The 27,813-nt window shown below is 41.7% G+C and overlaps 1 protein-coding gene across 2 annotated transcripts in view; it reads left to right on the plus strand.

Annotated features, from left to right (window-relative positions):
• Positions 1-27,813, plus strand: part of Prkcb (protein kinase C beta) — a 310,851-nt gene that overhangs the window by 157,278 nt on the left and 125,760 nt on the right. For both annotated transcript variants that reach the window (XM_063226675.1, XM_063226676.1), the window contains exon 5: positions 1,559-1,687. In XM_063226675.1, the coding sequence (XP_063082745.1) occupies positions 1,559-1,687 (129 nt within the window). The remainder of the gene's footprint in view (positions 1-1,558; positions 1,688-27,813) is intronic.

The raw sequence follows: 27,813 nt of genomic DNA on the forward strand, positions 1-27,813 counted from the left end.
GGGGCTCTGAGCACTGTGGATGCAAAGGGGCAGGGAGGCTCCGTGTGCTGGTGGCTGCTAGGCCTGGTGGTCTACAGCAGGCTGGGAAGTTGTGGGACCCACACTCTGGTATATGTGGAGAGACAGAGAAACAGACACACATGAGAGAGGGAGAGAAACAGATTGGGCCCACTGCGGAGTGGAACAGAGCTGTCCCAGGTGCAGTGAAGGCAGCGAGGTGCACACAGTGACCAGGGGGGGGGGGGGACAGGGTCAAGGCAGAGATGCACACTGACGAAGGCACGGAGAGACAGAGGTGGCCTCAAATGGGGAGTGCTCTGTGGACAGCCCCCCCCCCCACACACACACAAGTGACGCAGCAAGACTGGCGCTTTCTGCCTGTAGGACTTGGAGCCCTTTTATCACACAGAGCCCCCACGTATGGGGCCGATGCTTCTGCCTCGAAGGCAGGGCTGAGTGGTGAGTAGCAACGCAGGCTGGTGCTCAGTCCCTGGAGTTTACACTTCCTCTCCTGCTCTGTTCCTCTCCATGCAACTTCTTTCTCATTTTGTAATCTGCCTGCTGTGTCCTGAAGCTGGGGTGGACTGAGAAGGAACTTCGGGGCATCCCTTCCCTGGGCTCTCTCAGGTCACCTGAAATGCAGGCCCGGGAGCTCAGCTGCTCTCCCTGTCTTCTTACATTGGACCAAAGAGTGCCCTAGAGAATGCTGGACTTCTGGGTCAGCTTCCTGTAACTGCCACTGCTGCACAGGTCTCAAGGGAAGTCAGCCACCATGTGGAAGCAAACACAGACACACTACAGAGCACGGGGCAGGGGCTTTTATATGCAGATGATGCACAAGACACTGTAGGACAACTTTTTACATGTATGGTTCATTCCTCTCACTTCTGTCCACATTTATTCATGTAGTTCACTATGGTGGACTCTGCATCTGCCCAGACCTCCTCCTGGAGTTCTTCAAGTCTTCCAGCTGCTGTGGGGTTACAGTGGCGCCCCTCCGGGAGAATTGCCCAAATTGCCCAACGTGACATCACGGGTGGGCTCCCCATAAATCACAGTTCTGGTTCATTTACTTCCAGAGAACCTAGCAGATTTCCTGTCCATATTTAAAAACTGGAAGATGTCACACATATATCCCTGTTCCTGGTGATCATAAATTAAATTACATTAAATTAATTAAATGATGTACATCTTGACATCTTGGAGCAGACATTCCTGCTGGACTCAGTGGGTTGGGGGAAGCTGGGCTGTGCTCATGGCCACAGCTGAGTCTTCCCTTAGTCATGTGACCAGTGGCTTTTGAGCATTCAGGTTGGTGACTCTGGCTTCATCACCTTGGGTGGGGGAGTGCAGAGGGTGAATATGTTCAACCCCTTTTTTCCATCAAGAAAGGGAGAGAGAACTGGTGAGCCCTTCTAATGAGACCCCGAGAAGGTCATTTCTTCTCAGCCAGGCTCATGGGACAGGAATAGAGAGGGCCCAGCAGGCATGGGGGCCAAATACCTGTGCCTCCTGCCCGACTCAACTTGCCCCTCCTCCCCTCTCTCTACCCTCGCAGCCTGCATGATGAACGTCCACAAGCGCTGCGTGATGAACGTCCCCAGCCTCTGTGGCACTGATCACACAGAACGCCGCGGCCGCATCTACATCCAGGCCCACATCGACAGGGACGTCCTCATTGTTGTTGGTAGGTGGCCTTTGATTCCTGCGCCTCTGGCTGCACAGATTCTTGACCCTCCTTGACCCAGGCATTTGAGGAGGGGAGAATGGTGTAGGGATAGGGGTGGTTATGGGGCAAGGAGGGGAGGGGATCATGGCATGGCCTGTCCCTGCAATGGGTACTGTTGGAAAATGTCTACCTTCAAAACTGAGTTCTCAGCACCGCAGGCTGGTGGGACTCAGAGGGAGATGACAGTCACTAAGCCCCTGACTTCTTTCTTTTTAAAACATCTTTGATGTAATTACTGTGCATATATACAGAGTGCAATGTAATATTTTGATATACATGTACAATGGGTAATGATCAAATGAAAGTAATTAGTATATCCATTGCCTCAAATATTGGTAATTTCTGTGTGTAGGAGGCATTCAAGGGATTCCTAACTTTCATAGGATCTCCACTCCCCTTCCTGCTCTGTTTCCCATTCTTCTGCAGTGTATGATTCTATCTCCTGTACTCAACAGAAAGATGATCTTAGTTCCTCCCTAAACACTTCTAGTGGGAGAATGGGATTGTGATCCATACCAGATCTAGCGGATTATATTGTCTCAGAGAAAGGAGGCAAGCAGGGTACAATCCAGAGTGTAACCAGGGGCTTTGAAGGTATCTGAGATACTTTTCCTTAACCCGATGTTGGCTCCTGGTTGCTGTTACGTTATCCTATACACTTTATGTGTATCTGAAATATTCTGTGATAAAGAAGCCATGGTGCAGGCTAGAGGAGAGGTGCAGTGTGACGAGGAGAAAAACACAAGGTGGTGTCTGCTGCTCAAATAGCAAGCTTGCAGCATGTGCTCGGCTCAAGCAGCACTGAAATTCAGCTGTGAAAGACAGGTGGACACTCAGCCTTAGACTTCAGTAAAATCTGCATCAGCCTGGACATGAATGGAACTAAAACTTTGAAGGAATTCTTTTGCACAGGCTTGTGACGCAAACTGCCTTAGAATTTATATAACTGGCTCATGTGAACAAGGTTTTATGACTTGCAAAAATAGGTCTGCTTCTAAAGCCCCAGCCAGCATGGTTCAGTAGCTCTGAGGTGCTGAGCCCAGGGTTGGCAGGGGCTTTCCCTAAACCATCTAAAAGTTGAAAATATATCCCTGTAAAATAGAATTCCTCTTTTAAACTGCAGTATGTAAAACTCAGTGAGCTATTAGAAAATGTACATTCCACTGTATTTTTTTCTTTCACTGCTCTGCTGCTTGCTTCTCAGTGGGATGCTTGGAGATCCCTGCGGCAGCATGTGATGGTCCCAGGTTCAAGGGAAGCAATTTGCCCCGAGTGTAATCCTTGTGGCGCTCAAAGAGCAAAACTGAGACTCTCCTACCATCTAGTGTCCCTCTTCAGGAACTGCACTCAAAACGTTGCTGTAGGTAACCATGTACCACCATATAAGTGATATACCCTGCTTCTCAGTGTTTAAAATCTTTTGTATTATCCCTTTCTCCAATGTTCTCACAACAGCACTGCAAGATAACTGTTGTATTCATTTTGTAAACTAAGTAGCTGAGGCTAAGAAAAGTATATTTGTAAGAAATATGCTTCCATTTTTAGTAATAAAACAAAAGCTAACATTTAATAAGGTTTTGAAGGTGTCAGTCACTTAATATGTCAAGCACTTAAAGGCAATATCTTGTTTAATTTTTCAGGCAAGTATCATCATCATTCTGCCCATCAGGAAGTGGAATTGAAGTGTCACATGTATCCTCATCTAGATCTTTTTGATTCTTCAGCACTATATTATATACTCAGCTGTTGGTGCTTTTCTTTTCCACTTAGTTTTGCTCCTCTTCTTCCTTCCCCACTGTTCACTTACTTCTTTTGTGGTTCAGTTTGAGTAGCTGTTTTGGACCTTCTTGGGTAGTCTTTGTTCTGACAGGGGGACACATCGTTCAAGTTCCAGGCCAACTTTTCCCCTTCAATCATAGATATACCCTGGCCTTTGGGTATTTTGGTTCTCAGGAAATCCCCGGACATTCCAATGAATAGGAGGTACATTCATCTTCTAGTCCCACCAACCAGGTGGCTTCCCACCAGACATTTGTCACCTCAGTGCTATGGAGGCTAGAAGTCTGATAAGCTGTCATCAGGGTTGGTTTCTTCTGAGATTCTGAGTGAGCCTGTTCCATGCTCCTGTTGGTGGCTGGCAGTCTTTGGTGTCCATTGGCCTGTGGTTATGGCACTCTAGTCTCTGACTCCACCCTTACATGAGTTCTTCTGTGGGCATCTCTGTGCCTAGATTTCTCCTTCTGTGGGGACATCAGACTTTGAATAAGTCCCATCCTGACTAGTACAACACATTTTAACTTGATTACATCTGCAAAGACACTAGCTCTAGGTAAGGCTACCTTCACAGAAGCTGGGATAAGGAGTTGAACATCTCTTTATGGGGCACACAATTCAACCCATAATGGAAGGCAAGAAACTTGGGGCTCCCCTAAAGTTAAGGATAGAATTTCTGCATGCTTAGGGTTCTGGAAGCATGAATTAAACAGTTCCTAATGATTCAGTAGCACTTTGTGGTTGCTAAGTTGACCAGTGGAGGAGGTAGTGTTAGTGTCATCAGAGGGAGGAGGAAACGGAGACTCAGCAAAGCTGAATGCCTTGATCGAGGTCACAGGCAGAGGACGGAGGCACACCTGGGTCACTGTGTTACTGGGCCTGCCACCTATAGCCCCTTTTCCAGGCTTGAAATAGTCCATACTTAGCATGGTTTTGTTGATTGATCAGTGACACAAGAATCATGATGCTTTGGGTGCTTCTAAAGCAGGGGCAAGATGGGACTTTTATGTTCAAATGACTTATCAAGCTGCTATTGGGAGAAGAGAAAGCAAGTAGGACAGAGCATAAGAGAGCCTTGTAGAGAGTCTGACTCTAATTAAGGCTGTGTGTCCTAGTCCCATGGAGGGCTCTGGACCAAACCGGAAGCACTTATGAAGTCCCACCTGGAACCAAGGGCACTGGTCTGTCATGCTGTGGGTCAGGCCATGCTGGAGGATGACGGCATCTGTCAAAAACATATATTTTGAAGCCAAAATAACTCCTAATGTGAGTGCATTTGAAGACTGAGCCTTTGGGAGGTGGTTAGGATTAGTCAGGACATGAAAGCAGAAACCTACCTCATGATGAGCCTTAAAGGGGGAAGGTGCGGTGGCACACACCTGTAATTCTAGCACTGTGGGAGACTGAGGCAGGATGATCTCAAGTCCAGGGCCAGCCTTAGCAAGACTGTGTTTCAAAAATAAAAAAAATATAAATAAAAGGAACTGGGGATGTAACTCAGTAGGAAGGCCCTAGGATCAAACCCCATTACTAGAAAGAAAAAAGAAGAGATCTTTATCTCACTACCACATGGGGATGCAGGAAGAAGGTAGTCAAGCTAGGAAGAGGGGCAATCCCAGGATCTGAATCTGTCCGCACACTGGCCTTGGATTTTCCCAATCTATAATTGTGACAAATACATTGGTGTTATTCAAGCCACTCCATCCTGGCATTTTGTTATATCATCCTGACTAAAATAGCCTTTGCCCTAGGCTGCTCGGGTTGGAGATGGAAAGGTATCAGAGCCTTTCAGTTCAGGTGGCTTCTGCACAGCTGAGGGCATTTACCTGGACTCAGGGGCAGCTGTGAGCCATTGACAGCCGGGACCCACACAAGCTGGGGTGGGGAGTGGGTGTGCTGACGGGTATGATGGGAGCTGGGCAGGGTGTGAGAGCATTCAGGACATGGGTATCCTCTAATCCCCAAGTTCCTTGGTTTTATTGTTGGGATTTTAGGTCCCCCTTCTTGATCTTGTCCTGCAGATCAGGGAGGAGAAAGCTAAAGGTTGCTTGGGGACTTTATTTTTATTTCGGAAAGAATAAAATCAAATGACAGAAAACAAAATGGGGTCAGTTAAAACAAAAGGATGGACATAGTACATGACTTAAAACCAAAATACAAGGTGATCAACAATGATTACCATAATGTCTCTTGTTATCATAATAGAATTGCCCATATCATCAGACATAATAAAATTGAACATAGCAGTACAAAACAAAATCAATAAAAACAAAACATTGGAGACATTACAGGAATTCAAAAGAAGATAACAGTCAAACAAGAATGGGTATCATAGTGAATCTTATTTTTTTCAAAGTAGTTGACTATACCCTCAGACTTGATACTATCAAACAAAACATATTTGAATAAAATCAGTCAAAACAAGACAGTGAAAGCAATACAGGGCTTCAAATTAAGTTAATAAGAAATCAAAATGGTTACCATAGTATATCCTGCTATCTTTGGAATAGCTGTCCATGCCATCAAATCTAGGTAAGCAAACAAACTTGAACAGAATATAACCAAACTAAACAGAGCTATAAAAACAATATGGGTTTCAAATCATAATACAGGATTAACAATGTCCACTGCCTTCCCTTTTTAGACAATTCCTCCCATTCCACTTTTACAGAGTGCATTATACATTTTGTATCTCACTAACTCCTTTACCTTTCAGATTAGGGAGGCAATCCACTATTTACCTAGATAGTTTTGAACTTTATTTACCCCGGAACATGATCTCTAGTTGTATCCATTTACCTACAAGAGCCTCAAGGTTTTCCTTCCTTATAACTGAGTAGTTCTCCATTGTATAAAAGTGTTATGTCTTTCCAACCAATCTGCAACTGATGGGCAAGCTACCCCTACTTTTTTCTGGTTCCCTCTCACACAGAGCATTGTTTTCTCATCTTTGACTTCCAGTCTATAAACCCTCTTTCAAGTTAATTATATTTCTCATATAGAGAATCTTGATGGTCCCTATCTCCTGATCCACTCTGCCTGTGTTTCTTTTTATTAGTATATTGAGGCCATCTATATTAGTGATTATGGCCAGCCTTGTCTGACATGCTATTTTTTGGCCATTGGTTATCTGCTTTTCCCCTTCATTCCACTGTCTGCCCCGATCAGTGAGCCTCCTCTGCCATTGTTCCTGAAACCATGGTATTTTTTCTCTCTCTCTAGAATGTCCTTCAGTATTTTTTATAGGGTTGGATTGGTGGTCATGAACTCCCCCAGTTCCTCTTGGTCATGGAAGCATCTTGTTTCTCCATTACTTTTGAGAGATAGTTTTTCAGGGTGCATCAATTGAGGTTGGAGTATATTTTCTTTCAGGATTTAGAATACTTCACTCCATGCCCATATTTGATGGTTTCTGTTGAGAAGTCTGTCATGATTCTGATGGGTTTTCCTTTGTAGGTGATCTGTTTCTTTTCTCTGACAGCTTTTAATATTTGGTTCTTGTGTTGAATTTCTGGGATCTTGATTATTATATGTCTGGGTGTAGATCTATTTTGGTTATAGCTGGTTAGAGTTCTGTATGCCCCATATATCTTAATAGCATTTACTTTTCCTATGCTTGGAAAGTTTTCTTTATTTTTGTAAATAGCCTTTGTATTTCATTTCACTCACATTTTTTATTTTTAAGTTATAGATCCTATTGTCATCTTGTAGCCTTTGTATTGTTAATTCATTGTTTCTTGTTATTTTTAAGAGATCTTCCCTTTTGTGATCATATGCTGCAAACCTGTCTTCAAGGTTTGATAGTCTATCTTTAGTTTCTTTCAAGCAGTTTTGCCAGCTTTCAATGGAGTTTTTAATTTCCTGGTAATCTCTTTGAATCTGTTTCATGTATTCTAGATTTTTTAAAATATTCTTCATCAAAGATTTCCCTCCTTTTTCTGTGCTCCTCTATTCTTCCATATGTGTCTTCTTGAGAGATGCTTAGCATTTCTTTTACTGTTTTTCTTGTATCTTCCTTTACTTGTATTAATAGTTCTGTTTTAAGTTCTTTTATAATTTCATGGATATATTTATGTCAGATGCTGTTTCTTCAGAAACTATAGCTGTGCAACTTCCAATCTCTTCTGCAACTACCTCTCCTGGGCCAGTACTGCTTTGGTTGGAGGCTGGAGACTGCCTTTTGTTTCTTCCTCTTGTCATATTTCTGGTTTGTTCTGAACAAGTGAATAGTGGGGTCCCTGGCACTTCCTGTATTGGTTATAATTACTCTGCAGTATGCTGGCTAGGGATTGCTGCCCTCCTGAATCTACTGGTGACCACTGGAGTAGAAGGGGCAGGGCAGGTTGGCCCCTCCCTTTTGAGGTAGTCCACCACTGGGAATCTTTATGACATTAGTGTGTGCTGTGCAATTTGAGCCAGTTAGGGATAGCTTTTGGGAAACCTTGGCCTTGGCTATTGGATTTTGCACAGGGGTGGGACTCAGTCCAAGCAGTTCTCACCAATCTGCTCTGCAGTAGTAGTGGCTGAATGAAACTGGCTGCAGTTCTGGTTCTGGGCTTATCCTTCCCAACTCCAAAATGGCACCCAGCCAGTTGCCCACTGTTGCAGGAGGACTGAGTCCACCACACTCACCACAAGCCTATGCAGTTCTCGGGTGCGGTCCACTGCTTTCCTCTGCGACCCATCTTCCCACTGAGGCCCTCAGGCTTGCCAACCCCCAACTTCATGTGACTGTGCATCTTCGGACTCCAGTGGCATTTTGCATACATTGGGACCAGCTCCAGTGAGAGTGCATCTGGCTACTGCCTTCTGTTCAATTTCGCTTTCTTTTCTTTTCTTTTCTTTTCTTTTCTTTCTTTCTTTCTTTCTTTCTTTCTTTCTTTCTTTCTTTCTTTCTTTTTCTAACTTTAGTTTCTTTCTTGGTCAAGAGGATCCATCTCCTTCCATCTGGTCTTCTCCAGAGTGCAATATTCCAGCTTCTGGGCTGTTTCTCTCAGAGGCTTTTTACTTTGCTGCTTATTGATCCACTATTTTCCCAGCTCCTCTGCTTGGGGACTTTCTTGGCAGTCCTACGCACAAGTGACTTTGTGGGATTTATTGAATTGTTCCACTTCATCCGGATCCTCCAAGTATGTGCAGTGTTAGGATCTTTCACTCACTACCAGCCCAGGATATGGCCATTAGAACTGAATATCACAAGCTTTTTAGATATTTTAACATAGCCAGAGCTAGAAGGTTTTCTATCCCACCAACCCCCGCTACTGAAATACTGGTTGTGTATCTGTTCTCTGGGTTCTTGAAAGTCACCACCAGAATGGAAATCTGGTCTGGGCTTCTTCTAGACACTCATCAATGGTTTCCCATTAACTTCAGGCCAGGACTAATCTAACATGATGCCTTCTTCTGTATCCTTGAGTCCTCCCTGGCATCTTCTCCAGACTGCCACCCATCTGCATTTTCTGTTTCCTGTTTTAGAATATTTTTCCCATATTCTCTGTCAGCATTTAACTCTTCTTCTAGATTTTAGTCTTATTTACTCCTGTCTAGCCTCTATCATTGATGCTCATGATGTCTTGAGCTTCTATCAGTTACAGTTTTATAATAAATTTGATTAGTTTCTGCATCTCCCACAAAGCATTAACTCCATGAGGGCAGGACCTCATCTGCTTTTGGCTCACAACTATATCTCTAGTCTTTGGAATGATGAAGATTACTAAACATGTGTGGCAGCAGGGAATGAGAATACTGTTGGAGGATCATGATGGATATAAAGTCATCGTGGTTGGCCCCAAAATTAATGCCTTCTGAAGTTAGTAACTGAAGATCAGCAGATAATCTAACTCACACCATTATTCATATGGGAAGCACAACACAGAAAATCTTAAGTGCAGGTCCAAGGTCAACAGCAAGTTAGGATCTACTCTTTGGAGTCATGATTACCTTGTTCCTCAGGCAATGTAGAAAAAAAAAACATCAACTAATTGACACTTTAAAAATCATAAAAAAACATATTGACCTCACAATGCCTAGAGGTGTCACAGGAGCAGTCAGTGCAAGGTCAGAAAACCAGATCAAAGTTGTAAAGTGCTCATTACATTTATGAAACCTACACTGTGACAGTCATAAATGTTTTACTGCTATCTTAATCATATCCAACTTTGCATTCATACTTAAGTCCAAAGTTGGGGCTGTTCTTCAAAAAATGAAAAAGAGAAATCTTTTTTGATATTTTTTTGAGATTCCCAATCAATGTTCTTACCTGTATCTATATATTTTACTGTGCAGAACCTTCTTAGATTAAAACAGATAGACTTAGGCATTTCCAAAATTCTGGTATTTAAAATCATCCCAAGATCTGATATCCACACATCAAAAGAAGAAGACCAACAAAGAGACAAATAGTTTAGCATGTTGTGGAAGTCACAGAGTTAGCGAGTGGTGGGTCTCAGATTTGGCTCCATGGCCCACAGTCTTACCATGAACCTGGTTCTCAGCAGAGGAATTAAATTATGCAGAGGCATGGAGACCAGGAGTAGCAGGACGATGTGGATGATTATTTTTACCTGTGGTCCTCTGGCCCTATGTTTTAGCATGTAAGCCTCTCTAGAGTTTGTTCGTTTGCTCTCCAAGTTATTAATTAAATTATTCATTCAGCATTATATTGAGTTTTTATTGTTTTTCATGAATATTCAAGACCCTTGGGATATAACAGTAGACAGAAGTCTTTTTACCTGGATGGACACACTCTGTATTCTCTTAAGGCTAAAATTAATTGCTAATCATATTTTTAAAGACATTCTAGAACCATAAATCCGTTTTTCAATGCCATCTGTTTTTTAAACACTATAGGGTTTGAACATTTGAAATGCAGAGCCAGAATGGACCCAAAGGTCGTATTTACTTTGTGCTCTGCCACATTTTTCAGAGTCTAATCTCCAGAAAGAGAAGAGGGGAAGAAAAGGGAGATGTATTGAATAAAAAATTAAGGTATATTAATATCTCAAAATATTACCCAGCCATGCATCATTTGCAGGCAGTAACATGATCAAAAACTAGAGCTGAGCATAGTGGTGCACATTACAATACAAGCGGTCTGGGAAGCTGAGACAAAAGATCTCGGTGTGGGCAACTTAGTAAGACCCTGTCTCACATTTAAAAATAAAAAACAAAAAGCAAAGGTTGGAGGATGTAGCTCAGTGCAAATATTCTATGTTCAGAAAAGACCATCAGCTGAGCCACTAGGACCCACAAGGGGGCAGTCGCTGCCTTCAAAGCCATGCTTCCAAAGAGATCCGTTTTATGGTCATTGTTCATTATGAGAGGTGCTATAGAGAAGAGCCGGGCTCACAGAGGCCCAGAGAAAATCCACATATAGAGTAAGGACAGGACTCAGTTCTGCTAACTCTCTGTCTCCCATTGCAGTACAGCTTGAATATACCTTATACAAAGTGCTTGAATATACCTTATACAAAATGCCTGGGACTAAACGTGTTTTAGATCTCAGATTTTAGATCTCAGATTTTTTTTCTGACTTTGGAGTATTTACATACACATAGAGAGATATGTTGGAGATGGATCCAAGTCAAACATGGAATTCATTTATGTTTCTTGTACACCTTATACTCATTCTCTAAAATATATTTTGTACAATATTTCAAATAATTTCATGCATGAAACCAAGTTTCTTGTTGTGTAATTTTCTACTTGTAGCCTCATATCGCTGCTCAAAAGTTGTTGGGTTTTGGAGCGTTTTAGATTTTGGATTTTTTAATTTAAAACATTTGACTGTCCTGGCATATTATAAAAATTTTCTAACATGCAGCAAAGTCAAAAGAATTTTGACAGTGAACATCCGTTTATCCACCACTTAAATGCCACCATTACTATTTACTATACAGTCCTTGTGTATCAGATATCCCTCTACCTCACTACCCATCAATGCATCTTATTTTTGACACATTTCAAAGTAAATTACAGAGATCAGTTTTCCCTGAACACTTCAGCATGCACACAACTAGAATTTGAAATTTATCATTTAAAAACTTTTGAAGTAAAATTTACAAACAATGCTGTACATACATCTGAAATGAATAATAGCTGAGTTTTGACAAATATGTATGATGCTATTACCCTAACCCCTAGCAAATTAATCCTCTTTTGATGTCAAAGCTGCTATCAAGGATCTAATGTAATTTGTCAGTACTGCCCTTGGAAAAGTATCCTTGCATGAACAGCCATGCTGTTCCCACACTTCCACACGTACCTGTAGGCTCTGGGAGTGGGGCAACAACGGTATTTAAGAACCTTAGGACTGCATCACACTTAATAGTTGTTAAATATTTAAAAGAACTCCTAGTCCAATGGAATAGGTTCCTTGAAAACTCTTCATTGTGTACTTATTGGAGGGGAAATTCCCATAAAACAAACTCAGGGAAATGTTAATATTATTTTGCTTTTCTTGAGTGTTACTGAAATGAAGAAGTTGAGTTAAATCAAGTAATGAGAAGTCTTCATCTACCAGCACTGACCATCTTCCATACATTTTGGATAGTTGTCTGCATACCCTGGGTCCCTTATCCATCCTCTCTTTGAAGCCTGTTGGCTTGTGAAGCTGTAGGTGGTTTTTTTGATATTGAAATCCAGGATACTGAATCCTGAGGAGATGGAGGGAAGCTGATACCTTATTTACTCAATATGCTTTCTAATTTTTCCTAAAGATCTTCATGAGAATAATCAAGGTCAGGCCACTGTCGAAGGCCCCAAAATCTCAGGATGGGCTTGGTGCACAGTCATTGTTCCAAAATATTTGTGGAACACGTTGATGGAGGCATTGCCAGGACCTCCAAGGCTGTCTTTAGGGAAAGTGGTCCAGTAGTGTATATTCAAATGTGTATACAGATTCACATTTTGACTCTCAAGTTTCCCTTTTGGGAATCTATCCTTCTGAAATAAAATGCCACCATGAAAAGAAATATAGCGCAAAACAAGCATGTTTATTGGTGTTTGTGGCAAAAGCTGAAATTGATCTAATTAGTGTATATTCATTTTAATGGTATACATGCAGTTGTTGAAAACAGAGAATTAAGGTAAACGTATGGGGTTCTGTGGAACTAGTCGTATTTTTGTTTTTGGAAGGGAAATTGGTTATATAAGTGTGAAAATTCATCAAGTTGCACGATTAAATTTTTACATTTTTCTACGTGTATATGTCAGACTGTATTTTATTGTATTCAAATCTTAATTAATAAGCCACTAAATATTAAAGCAAAACAAAAATCGATGGTTTAGAACTACAGCTATTGACCAAGATCAGGAGTTTGCAAACAGTGAGCTGTGAACCAAATCTAGCCTACCTCCTGTTTCTATAAGTAAAGTTTTATTGGCCACATTCATTTACATATTTTCTATGGCAGCTTTTGTGATACAATGGCAGAGTTCATGGAGCAGTTGCAATAGTATCTGTATGGCTTGCAAAACTTAGAATATTTGCCCTCTGGCTCTCACTGAAGGCATTTACCAATCCTTAATCTGTAGGAACATCTATGCCATATTAAGTGACAGATTAGGTTACATAAAATTATATAAATAAACTCGCATAACAGATGCTTCCTGGGTGTGAAGTTAGTTTGTATATTTTTATAAGCATAGGAAGAAAGGTAAGGAAAGATACAAATCAGGTTTTAAACATTGAAATTGGGCCTGGAGAGAACTCGGTGGTGGAGGAGATTGTATCATCTCATTGTACACATTTATGTTCTGTGGTGGCAGTCAACACATTTTATGTCTGTAATTTTTGAAACATAAAGTAAAAGCAGAAAGAAATCTCTAAGAAAAACAAATTAAATAAATGATATTGATGACAATAGCAGTAAACATTGGAGAATGCCAGTGGCAGGTGTGATTGCACTGAGGTTTGTTGAATGGTCTTCAGCATGGACAGAATCAGAGGCAGGTCCTGTCTATTTCCTAAATTTTTCTGACAAGCATCCAGCTTGCACAATATTGATCTCCTGTGAGCTGAATCCACTCTGTGAGCCTTCTAGTGTTTGCGTATGTGTACCCTGTTCACTAATGTCACTTTTACTGAGTCTGATAGGTTCTAGAACCTTCTCTGAGCTCTTTCCTGGCAGGGCTCCCTTGCTCCAACACGCACAGACACACACCCTGTTCAGTTTGCAGGTCCAAGTGCTGTGACCTAAACAAACTTTAAATATTTGTTTTAATTTTGTTTTATGTGAGTTGGCTTTCCAAGCTTCAGAATTCTACTTGGGAGTAAATGCACAAGACTACCTTAGGCTCTCACTGCTACAGGTGAGATCAAAATCTATAGTGTATGTTTAAATTTGAAAACATAATTACAGTAGAAGATCCTTTGTTTATTAATCCCCTGAAGTGTTCTCCCTTGCTTTAAACACAACCCATTGTTCTTTCCCTTTTCTTTTTTCTTCTCTTGTTACCTATATTTTCATCAATTGAAGAATTATTCAGTGGATGTTAAGTACACGAAATACACTAATTTTTAATGTGTTTTAAAATATATGTATCTATATCAGCTGACCACAGTAAAACTACCACTCATGTGAAGACACTGAACAAAAATCTTACATATGAATACCACATAAAGTCTCTGAAATATCTGACATTATTGGTAATCTTTATTTCTGTGTAATAAAAATTTTGCTCTCCATTTCTGTGACTTAAAGAATTTCTATTACCTTTAAACCCTCTTAACCTTTGTTTTATACAAATATGAGTATTTTGGATCAGATATTGATTTGTTTACTAAATGTTGATCTTATTAGATGGAAATTTAGCTAGTTGATGAGTGTAATTCACCTCTAACTGTCAGCATCCTCTATGCAAATTTTAATGCTTCCTTGATATTTTTCTTAGTTTTTCACTTCATTTATTTTTTTTAATTTTAAAAAGCAACAACAACAACAACAAAAAGGATAGAAACAATGCAGAATCTCAAAAAAATAGTAGAAAATTAACACTAGTTAATACATTGCATATTGTTATCCCAGACGCAGTTGCTCAGATTACAAGATTCAGGCATGAATAAAATGATCAGACAATGAAAGCACTAACTGTTCTTTTTGATGAACTAACAGAGATTAGTAGTATAGTTATCTATCTAGCATACACACACACACACACACACACACACACACACACACACACATGCGTGTATACACATGTAATCTTTTTCCCTTCTTCCTTTTCTCCTTTCCCTATCCCAGTTCATTTCATTTTAGTTCCAGGAACTTGGAATTCCCATGTTCTATTTTTGTTCACAACTCAATGACAAATTGACTTATAACTATATGCTGTAATTGCTAGTTTTCCCAATTCAGTATTTTAAACATCTACCCCTCTCCAAGCAGTGTTTTGAAAAGTTTCTCCTTACATTATCAGTATTAACGTTATGAACTTGCTAGTTTTTTTTAAAGGGAAATAAAACTGTATCATGTTCCAATTTTGTCACATTAACATTTAGAAGGTCTTTACTATACTTGTCCTGCCTACAAAGCACTTTTACCTAACATCCGGTGTAAGCATGTGCATATTTATCTGTAATATTATGTGGCAAAAATAAAACAATATTTATTTGCCCAATACAGTGAATATTTGGTGTTCTTCTGACAGTTTAAAACTACACAAACTGAAAATTTTAAATCTAGCTTACAAATCTATTGTGCATGTAGGTTTACTATCCTATGTCTAATAATTTTGGCCTTCATGCTTTTTAACTAGTTTCAATGATTACCATGAAGTATTTTGTATAATTGTGTCTCTACTTTTAAAAATTTTTCTGTTGGTTGTAGCAATCAGAGAATGTTCTGAGTTGATTCACTTTCTTAACTCCTTGATATCTGAGAATGTCTTCCAGGTGCCTTCATACAGAAATAGTAACTTGGCAGGGTATATAATTATTGGCTCAAAATTACTTTCTTTTTAAGCTCAGTAGATGTCATTCCATGTCTTCTGAGGTCAATTGACTTTTGCCCCTTTATAGGAAACCTGCTTTCTCTGAATACTGCAAAGCTTTGTTCTTTGTTCTTAAACATTTAAAAAGTCACTAGAATGTGTCCAGCATTGCTTTCTTTTCATTAAATTTTAAAGATTCCCTGTAAACCTTCTTCATTGCAAGCCTAGTTCATTCTTCAACGCTGGAAAAATTTCCTCAATTAGTTTCTTAATTATTGTTTCAGTTTCATCTGTTTGTCCTCTATTTCAGTATTCCTATTATACTTGTCCTTTATAGGCCCTCTACATCTCATTTTTTCTCCTCTTTTCATATCTTAATTTCTTTGCCCATTTCCTCTGCATTCCATGAAATTTTTATTGTCTTGCATTTACTTCAGCCATTGTAAGCTGGGACCGACCCTGCTTCTAAGCTTCCTTTAAGTCAAAGAAATCTTCCATGTTACCAAACAGCAGCTGACTTATAATTAAGTTCACATGCATCAGTTTCAAGGGGTGTAATTTCCTCCATCGCTGAGCTCTAGTCTCGTCTGTTGGATTATGACCTTTTCAATGGCTCTTCTTTGCAATGGGATTCAAAGATGCGATTTTCCCAGTGTGAAGTTGAAGAACCTCTTTCCACTTTCTGGAGCAGTTCCGGAAGTCCTCTTATGGATCTTCATGAAATGTGCTCCAAAATAAGGTGCACACTGCTCTGGGTGCCATCCAATAGAAAGGCAGGCTTGTAAAAATATTACAATGTGTCCCCATCCAGCGTATTCACTGTGCACCTCTTCCTCAAAGGCAAAATGACCGTGAAAGGTGAATGTTTTGAAGCAATCCAGGACACTGAGGAAGCCACAGGAGTGTAACTAAAGACGCTTCTGAAAGAGGACTTGTAGGACTGCTTCAGAAAATGGCGAGAACTATGTGTTGTGTTCTGAACGAGTGGGAGTACTTCGAGCAGGATTAATGGCAATGTGTGACTTTTACGCTAATAAATTTTAAAAATCTAAACACCATTTGCTTTGATCACATCTCATGTGGCCTACACAATTACTGCGTGGCCTTTGCCTCGGAGCCAGTTTGAACGCAACATCTTGCTTTCCACTCTAGGCCTGCTGAATGAAAATTTGCGGAAATGCCTGCAGCCCTGGCAGCCCTGACAGAACAGGAAGAATACATTTTTCCACTAGGTGGCAGCATTACTCGTGCTCTGTCCCCACAGGGGTAGCCACAGGTGGACGTGCCCTTTGTGGTGCCCAAGTGTGCCACCAGCCCCTCCTGGAACAGCGTTAGTGTCAGAGCTATATGGTCCTGAGTCCGAATCCCTGTTTCTCAGTAGCCTGACATACTGCTGGGTATGTCCTGACGTGGGCTTCATGCTGTATGTGTGCCTGGCTTGAATCTTCTGTATCAAATCACCCAGAACCTTTCTCCCTGGCTTTGCCTCTTGTCACCCACCACCTGGAGCGAGAAAGGACACCTCCAGGTGAGCACACCAGTCACTAACTTGCAGCTGGATTGTTTTCACTGACTTCCTGCAAGCCTATCCTAATTCTTGACCATGACAGACTGTAATCCTAGAGGTGGAGCCTGGGCTTTGAGGGCAAACCTATGTTCAAGTTCTATTTCATGTCTTCTACAAATAATCTTCAGGTGCCAGGAAGACATAGCCTCCCTTTCATGGTCCCTCCATTCTTCCAGCTGATGGAGATGACAGGGGACAGGATGGGGACAGTATCAAGTTGAGGGAAGAGAGGAGAGTCGATGGCTGCCACTTACTGAGTGTTCACCATGACCCTGGCATTGTGCAGAAGAAGCTGTGCAAGGTGTGGTTCTTAGCCTGTTTGTAGGTCTGGTCTGCCTCTACCAGAAAAAAAAAAAAAAGAACAGTACTCATGGTTAATAAGTGCCAGGCACAGGCCTGAGCACTGTACCCCAACCCTATGAACAGCCCCATGAAATAGTAACTGCCATTATCTCCATTTCATAGATGAGGAAACTGAGATGGAAGAGGAAGAAGGAGAGGGGAAGAGAGAGAGAGAGAGAGAGAGAGAGAGAGAGAGAGAAGAGAACAAGGAGAGAGGAGAGGAGAATAAGAAAGAAAAAGAGGAAGGAGAGGAAAGAGGAGGAAGAAGGGGGAGAAGGGGCAGGAGGAGAAAGGAGTGAAGAAGAATATTAACTAGAAGGAGAGGAGAAGATGACTTTTAAATAAGTTGTCCAGGCCACACTGCTAAAATTTAATTCTAGATAATTACATTTACATGTTCTGTGTAGCCACAAAAGCACTGAGAAGTGGTAATGGTGCATAGCCATATCTTTTAGACAGGGCAGTTACCTTTTCTAAAGCCCTTTCTGTGTGCCTGGATTATGCCATGAACTTGACCAACACTCTCTTATTTTGCCTTCCCAACAACTGTGGTTCTTCTAAGGAAACCAAGGCCGAGGACCCACTGATTTGTATGATGGATACAATTGTACAGGGCTTCCTGTTCTCCGCTGCTCCCTGCTAACCCAGTTTGCTGCTTTCTGAGCTTCACTATGGTAGAACCAGTGGTGAGTTATTTGATGCTGGGAATCCTCCCTACCTGGAAGGAATGAAGTACTAGGATTATCCAAAGGACAAAATAAGGATAGTGAGAGTGCTCACCTCATAGGACTGTTGAGAGAATCCATGGGTAGGTAGTATATGTCAAGGTTTAGAAAACACTTTTGGTCCATCAGCACCATGTTGTGTTTGCTGTCATTGTAGTTGGCATGGTTTACCCAACGCTTTCTGAGTATTTTTGGCTGACTTTTGCTTGTGGAATGTAGAATTTCCTGTTTAGTGACATTTTTATTTCCTCTTCAACTGGCTATATCTATCTGGATATGGAGAGAAATCTAGCTTCTGGGAGCCCCTTCGTACAACGGGCAAAGTGGAGAGAGGCACCCCTAAGAAATGTCAGCTCGTGTTTATTTCTGCACTGCTGTCTTTGGCATAGAAAATGTTGGGAAATTTCTAACATCTAAGCAAAACCTTTTACAAGTCAGTGAGACATTTGGTGCTGCTCTTGGTAGCCACACCACTCTAACCACAATGATCTGAGAGGGACAATCTGAACAGCTGAGACTATTTGGGGGACCTGTTTCCTAAACCTGTCATTTTGGGACACTTTTCCAGTCACAAGTCAGATGTTTTACAGAGACCATCTCATGGAATGCTCATCTCAAAGGTTGTATCATCCTTCAGGTGAAGAGGCTGCAATTTGGAGAGGCTCTTTAACTTATTCAGAATACAACAATTAAGTGCTGTGCAATCTATGTAGCTCTGATTACAGGAACTGCACCTTAACCACTCTCCTGTCCTGCATCTCCATGTGCTGTGGGGCATCTTGATATAGTGGAATTGAGGGCATTCAGAAGATGAGAGGGAGAAGAATGGAATCAGGCTCACAGCAATGTACTGAGACGTTCTTACTTAGAAATGAAAAAAAAAAAAGAAGAAGAAGATGCTCACTTTGCAGTTGAATTACCTTGGAAAGCACCTCTATACAAAGCATACTTGAGCACAGGGGACATAGTACTGGAACACAGGTCTTCATGGTAGAACCAATTTTTTACCTTAGCACTGTGAATTCTGAGCCTTGTATCATTCACAGAGTCAGAGTCACTGTGATTATGATGGAATAAAGTATTTACTGCAGGATCTGAATCTTATGCAAGCTTGGAGCATCTGAGAATGGGAAAGTTGGAGAACCAGATGAAGAGTCATGACCCAGGAATCTGTGCAAGCACTGTGCACTTAGAATTGGATATTAATTAATTTCCTGAAGCTTCTAGTAGCTTCATCTCTTGGTCCATCCACATACGCTGACAGCCTTCCACTTATTTAAAGACAGTCCTTGGTTGCCTTAGAATATTTTAGTTCCCAAGTGAGGCTGTCTCAACTTTTTCAGTCACTTGCTCTTAAACTAGAACATTCCTAATAACAAGTGTCCTGTGAACAACACCAACCAACAGCATTCTAGTTGCAGCATTTCCATAGGAAACATGATGCCCAGAGCAAGAGACTCTTCCAGGTGTTGCCCAGCAGAGACAGAAAGAGAGAGAGAGAGAGAGAGAGAGAGAGAGAGAGAGAGAGAGAGACTCATTTTCCCCCTTCTAGATCAGTAGCTTTCAAAATTTTCAGACTGTACCCTGCTCTGTGAAATAGGTCTTGCATATTGGCACCCATGCAGAAACACACACACACACACACACACACACACACACACACACACACACACACACATCCATGCTCGGTGCAAAGAAAATACATGCTAATAATTGAAAACAATCTGTCATGAAGTACTTACCTCTATTTCTGCTAGCTAGACACTGATATAGTCTCTTCTTTTTCTTCTTCCCCTCTTCTTCCTTTTCCTTTTTGTAATCATCTATTTTTTGTTATATTTCCTTTAAGAAATTCTTTAGGAAAAATAGCCAATTCTGAATTGATTTCACTAACCATTGACAAATGTGTCATGATTCACCACTGGCTAATCTAATTGCCTCATCCCTGGCCCTGGGGTGCTAAAGGCAGGATGAATCAATTATAGCCTGGATTGTAGGAGCCAGAGGGTGTTGATGGTTGGGTGTGGGCACTGGATGGGCTGGTTTGTTTAAGAGATGCATATTTGCAAGGTAGTCCTTTATTATCTCTAGAAATTGGCTTGTCTAGGGAGGGGCTGCCTCTCCAAGGTCAGCAGTGACAAGGCATTAGAAATAGAGACCAAAAAGTATGATTCATACATTTTAAATATGGAGTTAGATAAACAAGTGAATGTGCACTGCAGAACTTACTGATGAAGGGCAGAGTTCCCTGCCCTAACCCCAGTTCCACACTTTAGAGCTCTCTTATTGAACTTACTTTGTAGCAGAAAAATCAGAGAGTATCCCACACCCCAAGTTGCTGATTCAGTAGGTCTAGGAGAGCCTGAATGTCTCAGTTCCTAGGCAGTGTTTCTTGTCACCCTCCTCTGGGACCATACCCTGAAAGATTCCCTCATGGAAGGATACCATCTGTACCTCTTTCTTCGGACATCTGAGGTCCATGTAATTTAATGACATACTGTATATCTGCTTCATTTCCTGAATCCATGGCTGTGACTTGCTGAAGGGATTTCGGTGGTCATGAGGTCACTTACACCAGTCTTGGTAGCTTTGTGCCACTTGTCCTTCCCTCTCTGCCTCTCTGTTTACTCCTCCACATAGCTGCCCCACAGGTACCACCATTTTTAGCTCACTGGTTCAATGAAAAGTTCTTACTGAGCATCTTCTATGTGTCTAGTGCTGACTTAGTTACTGAGAAGTTATTAGAAAATGAGACCAAGTCTTGCCCTGGTGGAACTAATATTCTAGTGCAAGGCTTTGCACATTTTCTTTTTATCTGTCAAGGGCCAAATAGCAATGGGGCCATCTGGTCACTGTCACAAATACTTTACTGTGCCATTGTAACATCACAGTGGTCACAGATACTATGCGGCTGGGTTCTGATAGCATTTCATTTACAAAAACAAGGGGTGGTCTGGATTTGGCTGCAGTTTGAGGATCTCTGTTTCAGTGTGTGAGACAGACAATAAAGTAGATGAATAAAATACAGTCTGCCTCTCTATATGCATTCATTCCCCATTCACTAACTCAAATAGCCTCAGATCAAAAATACTCAAAAAGGAAATTACATCTGTGCTGAAACTGTAGGTTTTTTCTTGTAATTGTTCCCTAAACAATACAGCATAACATCTATTTACATTGCATTTGCATTTTATTAGGTATCATAAATAATCTAGAGATGAATTAAAGTATATGGAAGGGCTTACGTAGATTATATGAAAATACTCTGCCATTTTATGTAAGGGAGCTGAGAATCCATATATTTTGGTGTCTATGTGGCTCCTGGAACAAATTTCCTCCAGATACTGAGGGATATCAGATTTGTAAGCTATGGAGAAAAATAAAGCAGCAAAGGACCACTTGCAAACTTAGATATGCTGGTGTAGAAGGATTGTCTGAGATGCAGACTCGTTTTAGTAAAGACATGAGAGGGATAAGGCAGCTCCAGAGGAAGAGCATTCTAGGCAGAGGAGCAGCTAGTGCAAAGGCCTTGAGGTATTGTTACAGGCAACTGAGTTAGATAAAAATATTATAGGGCTCAGTGAGGGGAGGGCCCTTGAAGGAGCAGGTGCAGAAGGCCAGATACCTTGCAACCCTGGAGAAGACAGACAGCTCCCACTGTGGGCCAGGACTCAAGACAAAGATCAAGCAGATATACCCACATGCTAAGGGTTGATATTCTAAATAGTTCTCTGTCACCCTGAGGAAACCAGGAGTCACCATTCCAACCTGCTAAGGGAAGAATTACTGCTCTGTAAACATGCCCTCTTTTTCTGTTTTGTTTAGTCTTTCTTTAAATAAATTTTTTTTAAAAGCCCTCTTGCTGCATGACTCGCTTCTCCATTTGTCCCCAGTTTAGTCAATTTTGCCTGAGCAGTTAATCTAACTAGTCGACCATAATTCCTAAGTCCCATCTCATGTCTGCCTGCCTTTCGAGTTCCCGTTTTCCCCACCTTAGATCTGCCTCACTGTGATTTTACTCTATAAAAGTCCCTAGAAAAGACAGAGTCTTTGGCAACCCACTCCAGATCCCTTCTGCCTCTCTCTCAGACAAAAGCTTTCTTTGTCTCAATAAACATATTCTGCTCTTAACCTCCATTGTCCTAAAATTCATTCTTCAATTTTAGAGAGCACAAACTTGTAGTGGACATACAGTTGATTGGGAGTTTCATTCCCTGTATTGTTATGAACATGCTGGCATGCCCAGGAAACAGCAAAAGAGCTGTCTTAGTGGAATGGGGAGGGGGGCGGGGGGAAGAAGTGAGGTCAGAGATCATAGGCTGTAATCCAGTCTAAGAAATTGGTCTTTTTCTCTGAGTACAATGTGAATCCATTATTGTGGCTCTAGTAGTTCTGATGGTTCATTTAAACTGTGTATTTATAACTCTTCTTAACTAGAAGCATTATCTCTTTCTATTTTGTAAGAGGTCCTGGGCATTGGACATACATGTTATCATTTAGATCCTATGAAATAAATGCTAATATCACCTCCGTTCTATGGAGGAGGGAATGGAAGCTCAGAAAGGTTTTGTGACTTGGCCAAGGTCATATGGCTACTAAGTACTGGAGCTGAAATGTGAACCCAGATTTGTCTCAGTGTAAAGATCTTAGCACCTAATTAAGCTGAGAGACAATGCTGTAATTCTTTGGGAGTACTGAGGAAACCTGTGACTTTTGGATAATAAAATTGAATCACTTTGCTAAAGAGGGGTGTGTATGTGTGTGGGGGTGGGTGTGTGGATATATCAATCAAGCAAAACGAGAACTGTTGGAGGGGCCTCTATTCTGTGGGAACTCTGACCACATTGCTGACAGCTCATTTATGTGATGCTTCTGCAGTTTGACATTCGTAGTACAAGACTTGCATGCAATTAGCCTGAATTGCTCTCACACAGACTCTTGAAAATCATTGGAATTTTCCCTCTGTCTGGCCTTGTACATGATGTAACCACAGCTTTATTTAGTTGGTCATCTATCCTGGAATTGTGTGGTCTGTCTCTTTCTGCATCACTGTGGTCTGATGGAGGGCTTGTTTTCCTGGAGGGCAGACACTGTTTCCGCAGACCTGCTTTGCAGATCTCCTCCCGCAGAATCATTTGCAAACACGGATGGCACAGTCTCTTTGGTGCATGACAATGATTTCACCAAGCTGAAGAGGAAGTCTTGTTATGTATGCAATGTAAATTAGATGCAAATGAGGGGCTGCCTTGGCACAGGTCAGAGGTCAGAACTCTGGGGCCTCCTGTACCTCTTCTCATCAGTTGGCTGATGAACCTGACAGTTCCATTTACAATCATCTTTTCTGCCCACCAAAGGGCTCTTAATGAGGGCAGCAGCTGACTGCTCCTATAACCTCTTCAGACACCTGGTGATTGGAAGCTAGAGAGACAGTGAATTTTGGATGTGCTGTCAGATACCACTGAGTTATCATCAGCTGCCTGCTGGGCTCTGAGAAGTGCATCGAGAGGCTGGGTAACTGACTACGATTGTCTGTTCTTTTCTTCTCCCCTGATGAACCTCATGAGGCAGCCATGGATGGCTGGATTTGGTCTCTCAGTCCACCTCCTCTGGCCCTTGCTGGGTGCCTGTCTCAGCTCTCAGAGAATGAGTCTCCACAGGGACTTGGAATGAGAATGGAAAGCTTGTTCCCTGTGCTGGGGATCAATGATCCCTTGATTTTATTTCTTCTTCTGCCATCTTTGCCTATAACTTTGAGAAACCCCGGCCCAAGAGGCCTTTCAAATTGGGGCAGAAAAGTGAAAAAACTGTAGGAAATTATGGAAGAGTTGGTGGAGAAAGACAAGTGGACATAATCACCAAAAGCCAGTAGTCCCCACACACACTCCCTGCCATCTTTCTGTGTATTTCTTCTTGTTTTTCAGGATGCGAACAGTGTGGTTTCCTCTACAGAATCAGTAGTCTCTATATAAATAGAAAAAGTGCTAAGTGCTAAGCTCAGGGTTCTTTGCCTGTATTAACATTTTTATTTTCATTCACAGATGGAGAATCTGAGACTCAGAGAGGTTAACTGACTTGCCAAAGATCATTTAGCTTGTACCTGGACCCATGGTCTCTTGTTCAGAATCAGATCCAGCCCTCACCTATCTGCAGGTTAAATGTGATTTTTCTGATGGTACTGGGGATTAAATTCAGTTACAACCTTAGTTCTTTTTATTTTTTGATTTTGAGACAAGGTTTTGCTAAATTGCCCAGATAGGTTTCAAACTTGAGATCTTGACTCAGCCTCCCACAATGCTAGGGTTACAAGCATGCACCACCATTCCTGGCTTATGTGTGTCTTTCCCTGGGTGTTTATGATGGACAAAAATGTAGGTTGATGGCTAAAATAACGTCTATGATCTGTGCTCATGCATATATATGTATATTTACTTTTAAAACAAAAATGTAAACAAGAAGACAGCAAGACCTTGTTCATAAGTGTTCCACAGTCTGCCCTTCTCCAACCAATATACTTTGTGGATGGGGAAAAAAAAATCAAAAGAGCTATTTTGGTTTCTTTAGAACCCCATGTGGACTCTATGAGATAATTCTCATCTCATGCCTGTTATTTTCCCAGTTAACAGAAGAAGAAAATGCAGTGCAGAGAGATGAGTTCACTTGCCCAAAGTCCCAGAGCTAGGGAGCAGTGGGGCTTGAATTAAAATACAGATGTGATGGCATCTAAATCTAGGCTGTTACTGCATTACTTTCCTGTGGACTTCAAAGATATTCCCTCTGACTTCATTCATTCACTCATTCAGTTGTTCTTTGAAACTCTTGTAGGTGGGAAGTCACTTGCTGGACACTGGGAGGACTCTAGGTATGAGTGTGGTATTTTACACACAGAGAATTTTGCAGCCTACTAAGAGAAGGAGAACAATGAGAGCTCACAGTGAGAGGGGACTGTGGGGAAGTGATAACAGAGCTCTGAGCAAAGTACTGTGGGAGGTGCCCAGTGATGAGAAAGTAACTCCCACTGACAGGGTCAGGGAAGGCCCCTCCAAGTCAAAGGCACTGGCACAGAGAGCAGGACAAATGCTGATTGAAAGCCTGGCCCTCACCGGGACTCAGATAAATGCTTTGTCTACTTTACACTTTGAAAGATGAATAGAAACTTTTATGAGCTTTTGCCCTCTGAAATCCACTCTTCTCACCTAGCCAGCGGAATCTTTCTAGAATGCAAATCAGACAAGAGATTCCCCTCCTTAACCCACTCACAGACTTCTCAGCGCTTTTACTTCAAGTCCAAACACCTCAACTCCTTGCCCAGTGTCTGACACATCCCATTTCTCTCAGCCCCTGTCTAACCCCAGCTCGCATCAGCATCATTTGCCCTCTTCCCTTGATTGTCTGATCTCTGACCTGACAAATGGTTTTTCTTCCTTCTTGCTGGTACTCTTCCCTTGGCCTGGCTACTCTTCCTTGAGCTGCCTCCATTTACTACTCGTACGTTGTGTACCAAATGGCACCTCCTTGGAAAATATCACTGGCTGGTCTGTGTCTTGTCTAAATAACCTCCCCCCAGGCCAGGAGTTAGGATGCACACCTTGTCATGGTTTATGTCTGGGCAATTTCTAGGAAAGGATTCTGCCTCATGCAATTATGCGTTTATGATTGGTTCATTGCCTAGCGCTCAGACTGGTGGTGTGAGTGCTACACCCACTTAGGAGTGGAGCAGGATATGATGTAAAGGCAGGAAGAAGGGGTCCGTGTCTCTCTCTCTCCCTCCCTCTGGTTTCTGCCTTGCTGTTCGCAGGAACCATGAATGGCTGCCCCGCCATGCCACGCTGCCCTGCAGCCAACTGAGTATGGATTGAAACCTCTAAAATTGTAAGAAATAAACCTTTCCTTATTTCATGTTGGGCATCAGGTATTTTGTCTCATCAACGAGTAAAAAGTAACTAAGACACACCTTAATCCCAGCACTTTGGAAAGTGAGGAGGAGCATCGGAAATTTGAGTCTAGACTAGGTAGCTTAGTTAGATTCTACCTTAAAATAAAACAATTCCCAGTAAAACACCCCTCCATACCCTCCTCCTAGTCACTCTCTATCCCATTACTCTCTTTAATACCTACTTTGTATTTGTTACAGTCAGTCATTATGTTTTTTATTTGCCTCTTTCTGGTTTTCTTCCACTGGAAGGACAGCAAGAGCCTACCCTGTTTTTTATGTGCCTGTACACTAATGCAGCATACAGCTGACAAGCACGGATACACAATATGCATTTGTGGAATATATGATTCAGCATGTAGAACAGGTAGACTGGAGTGGCCATATGTTTGAGGCCCTAGAAGAAGGAAGGTAGATTGTGTGTCTTGTGTGTTTGAACTATAGATTGAAACCATAAAAGCAACTGATGGTAGTTTGGTCAGACTTTCTATAGAGTTTGGATAGTACTGTACTAAATAGTTGGTACTCAGATCAGGGGTAATGACCTGATCTAGACAGCACTGGTGATGATGAAGAAGAACAGGAGATTCCAGGGAGATTTAGAGACTCATCAGGGAGCTATGGATGCCAGTGGGATAGGAAATGACAACAGAAATAGAAAGATGGAAAAAGATTGATGTGGGGGATCAGGGAGAGGGTGGGGAAAGTCAAAAATTCAGGTTCATTGTATGACTAGAAGAAAGGCTGGGCATGTATGGGAAAAGAAACCAGAAGTAAGCAGGAGTCAGAGATTTTCTCATGAGGTTGAAAAGTATTCAAATCCGAGCTCTGTCACATGGCTTTAGGACCTTGGGGATATTAACTCTGCTGAGTCTCAACTTTCTCATCTGTTTGGAAGGGAGGAAAGTGCATGCCACATAGAGGCATGGGAACAATGAAGGTGAGTGTTTATCAAGGTTTTCTCATTGCTTAGACTTAGGGGGTTTTTAGTTAGAGAGCCTTACCAAGCCACTTTCTATGTATGAGTCCTCTATGGTAAATGTCTTTAGCTGTGCTTTTGTGGCTGCTTCAATGTCTTGAACTGATTCAGAATGTTTACCTTTCTGGCCATTTTGACTTTAGGTCAGAGCCAGAAGTCACAAGGTGTCAGATCAGTGAATAAGTAGAAGAGGACACACTGTGGTACTTTCACAAGCCTGCTTTTCTGTTGAATGGCACTCAGCAATGGCATTCATCATATTTTTTATCCAATCTTGTAAAGACACTTAATGAAAAGAGGATTTACAGAACTGTTTCACAAAATAGCAATAACGATGGGAGATGGGATAAGTGTGGTCAAAGTGAGAGGGATTGATGGAGATGTGACTTTTACGTAATAAACATACACTATATATTTTGATCACATCTTGTGTCACTTAGAAAAGACTCTAGTGGCTAGGTTAATCCTAAATCTAAGTTAGATTCCCTGAACAGAGCCATCACAGTTACAGTGTTTCCTTGTGTAGGCCATGCTCTGCTGTGCCACTGAGATCGCCTTGGGACTCAGATGTTCCTGCAACCACATGCAGCAACAGAATCCTTTCCTAGAAATTGCCCTGAAGGGAATTACAGTGCCCACGGTCATGTCCCTTCCAAGCGAAGCTCACAGCCAGAATTGGTTGCTGGAGAGGAGGATGAGCACACTGGCCCGTTCCTTCCCTCAGTCAGAGGAAGCCTGTGGGATTTCCCGATGCAGAGCTGTCTGATGGGTCAGGTGACAAGTGATTATATTTCACCTTCCCCTAGGTTTTACTCTTCCTCTTGTTCCTTGTAGGGT

Source organism: Cavia porcellus, unplaced genomic scaffold (genome assembly GCF_034190915.1).
Source record: "Cavia porcellus strain 051 isolate PalLab524CR breed Dunkin Hartley unplaced genomic scaffold, mCavPor4.1 scaffold_16, whole genome shotgun sequence".
In the NCBI taxonomy this organism is placed as follows: domain Eukaryota; kingdom Metazoa; phylum Chordata; class Mammalia; order Rodentia; family Caviidae; genus Cavia; species Cavia porcellus.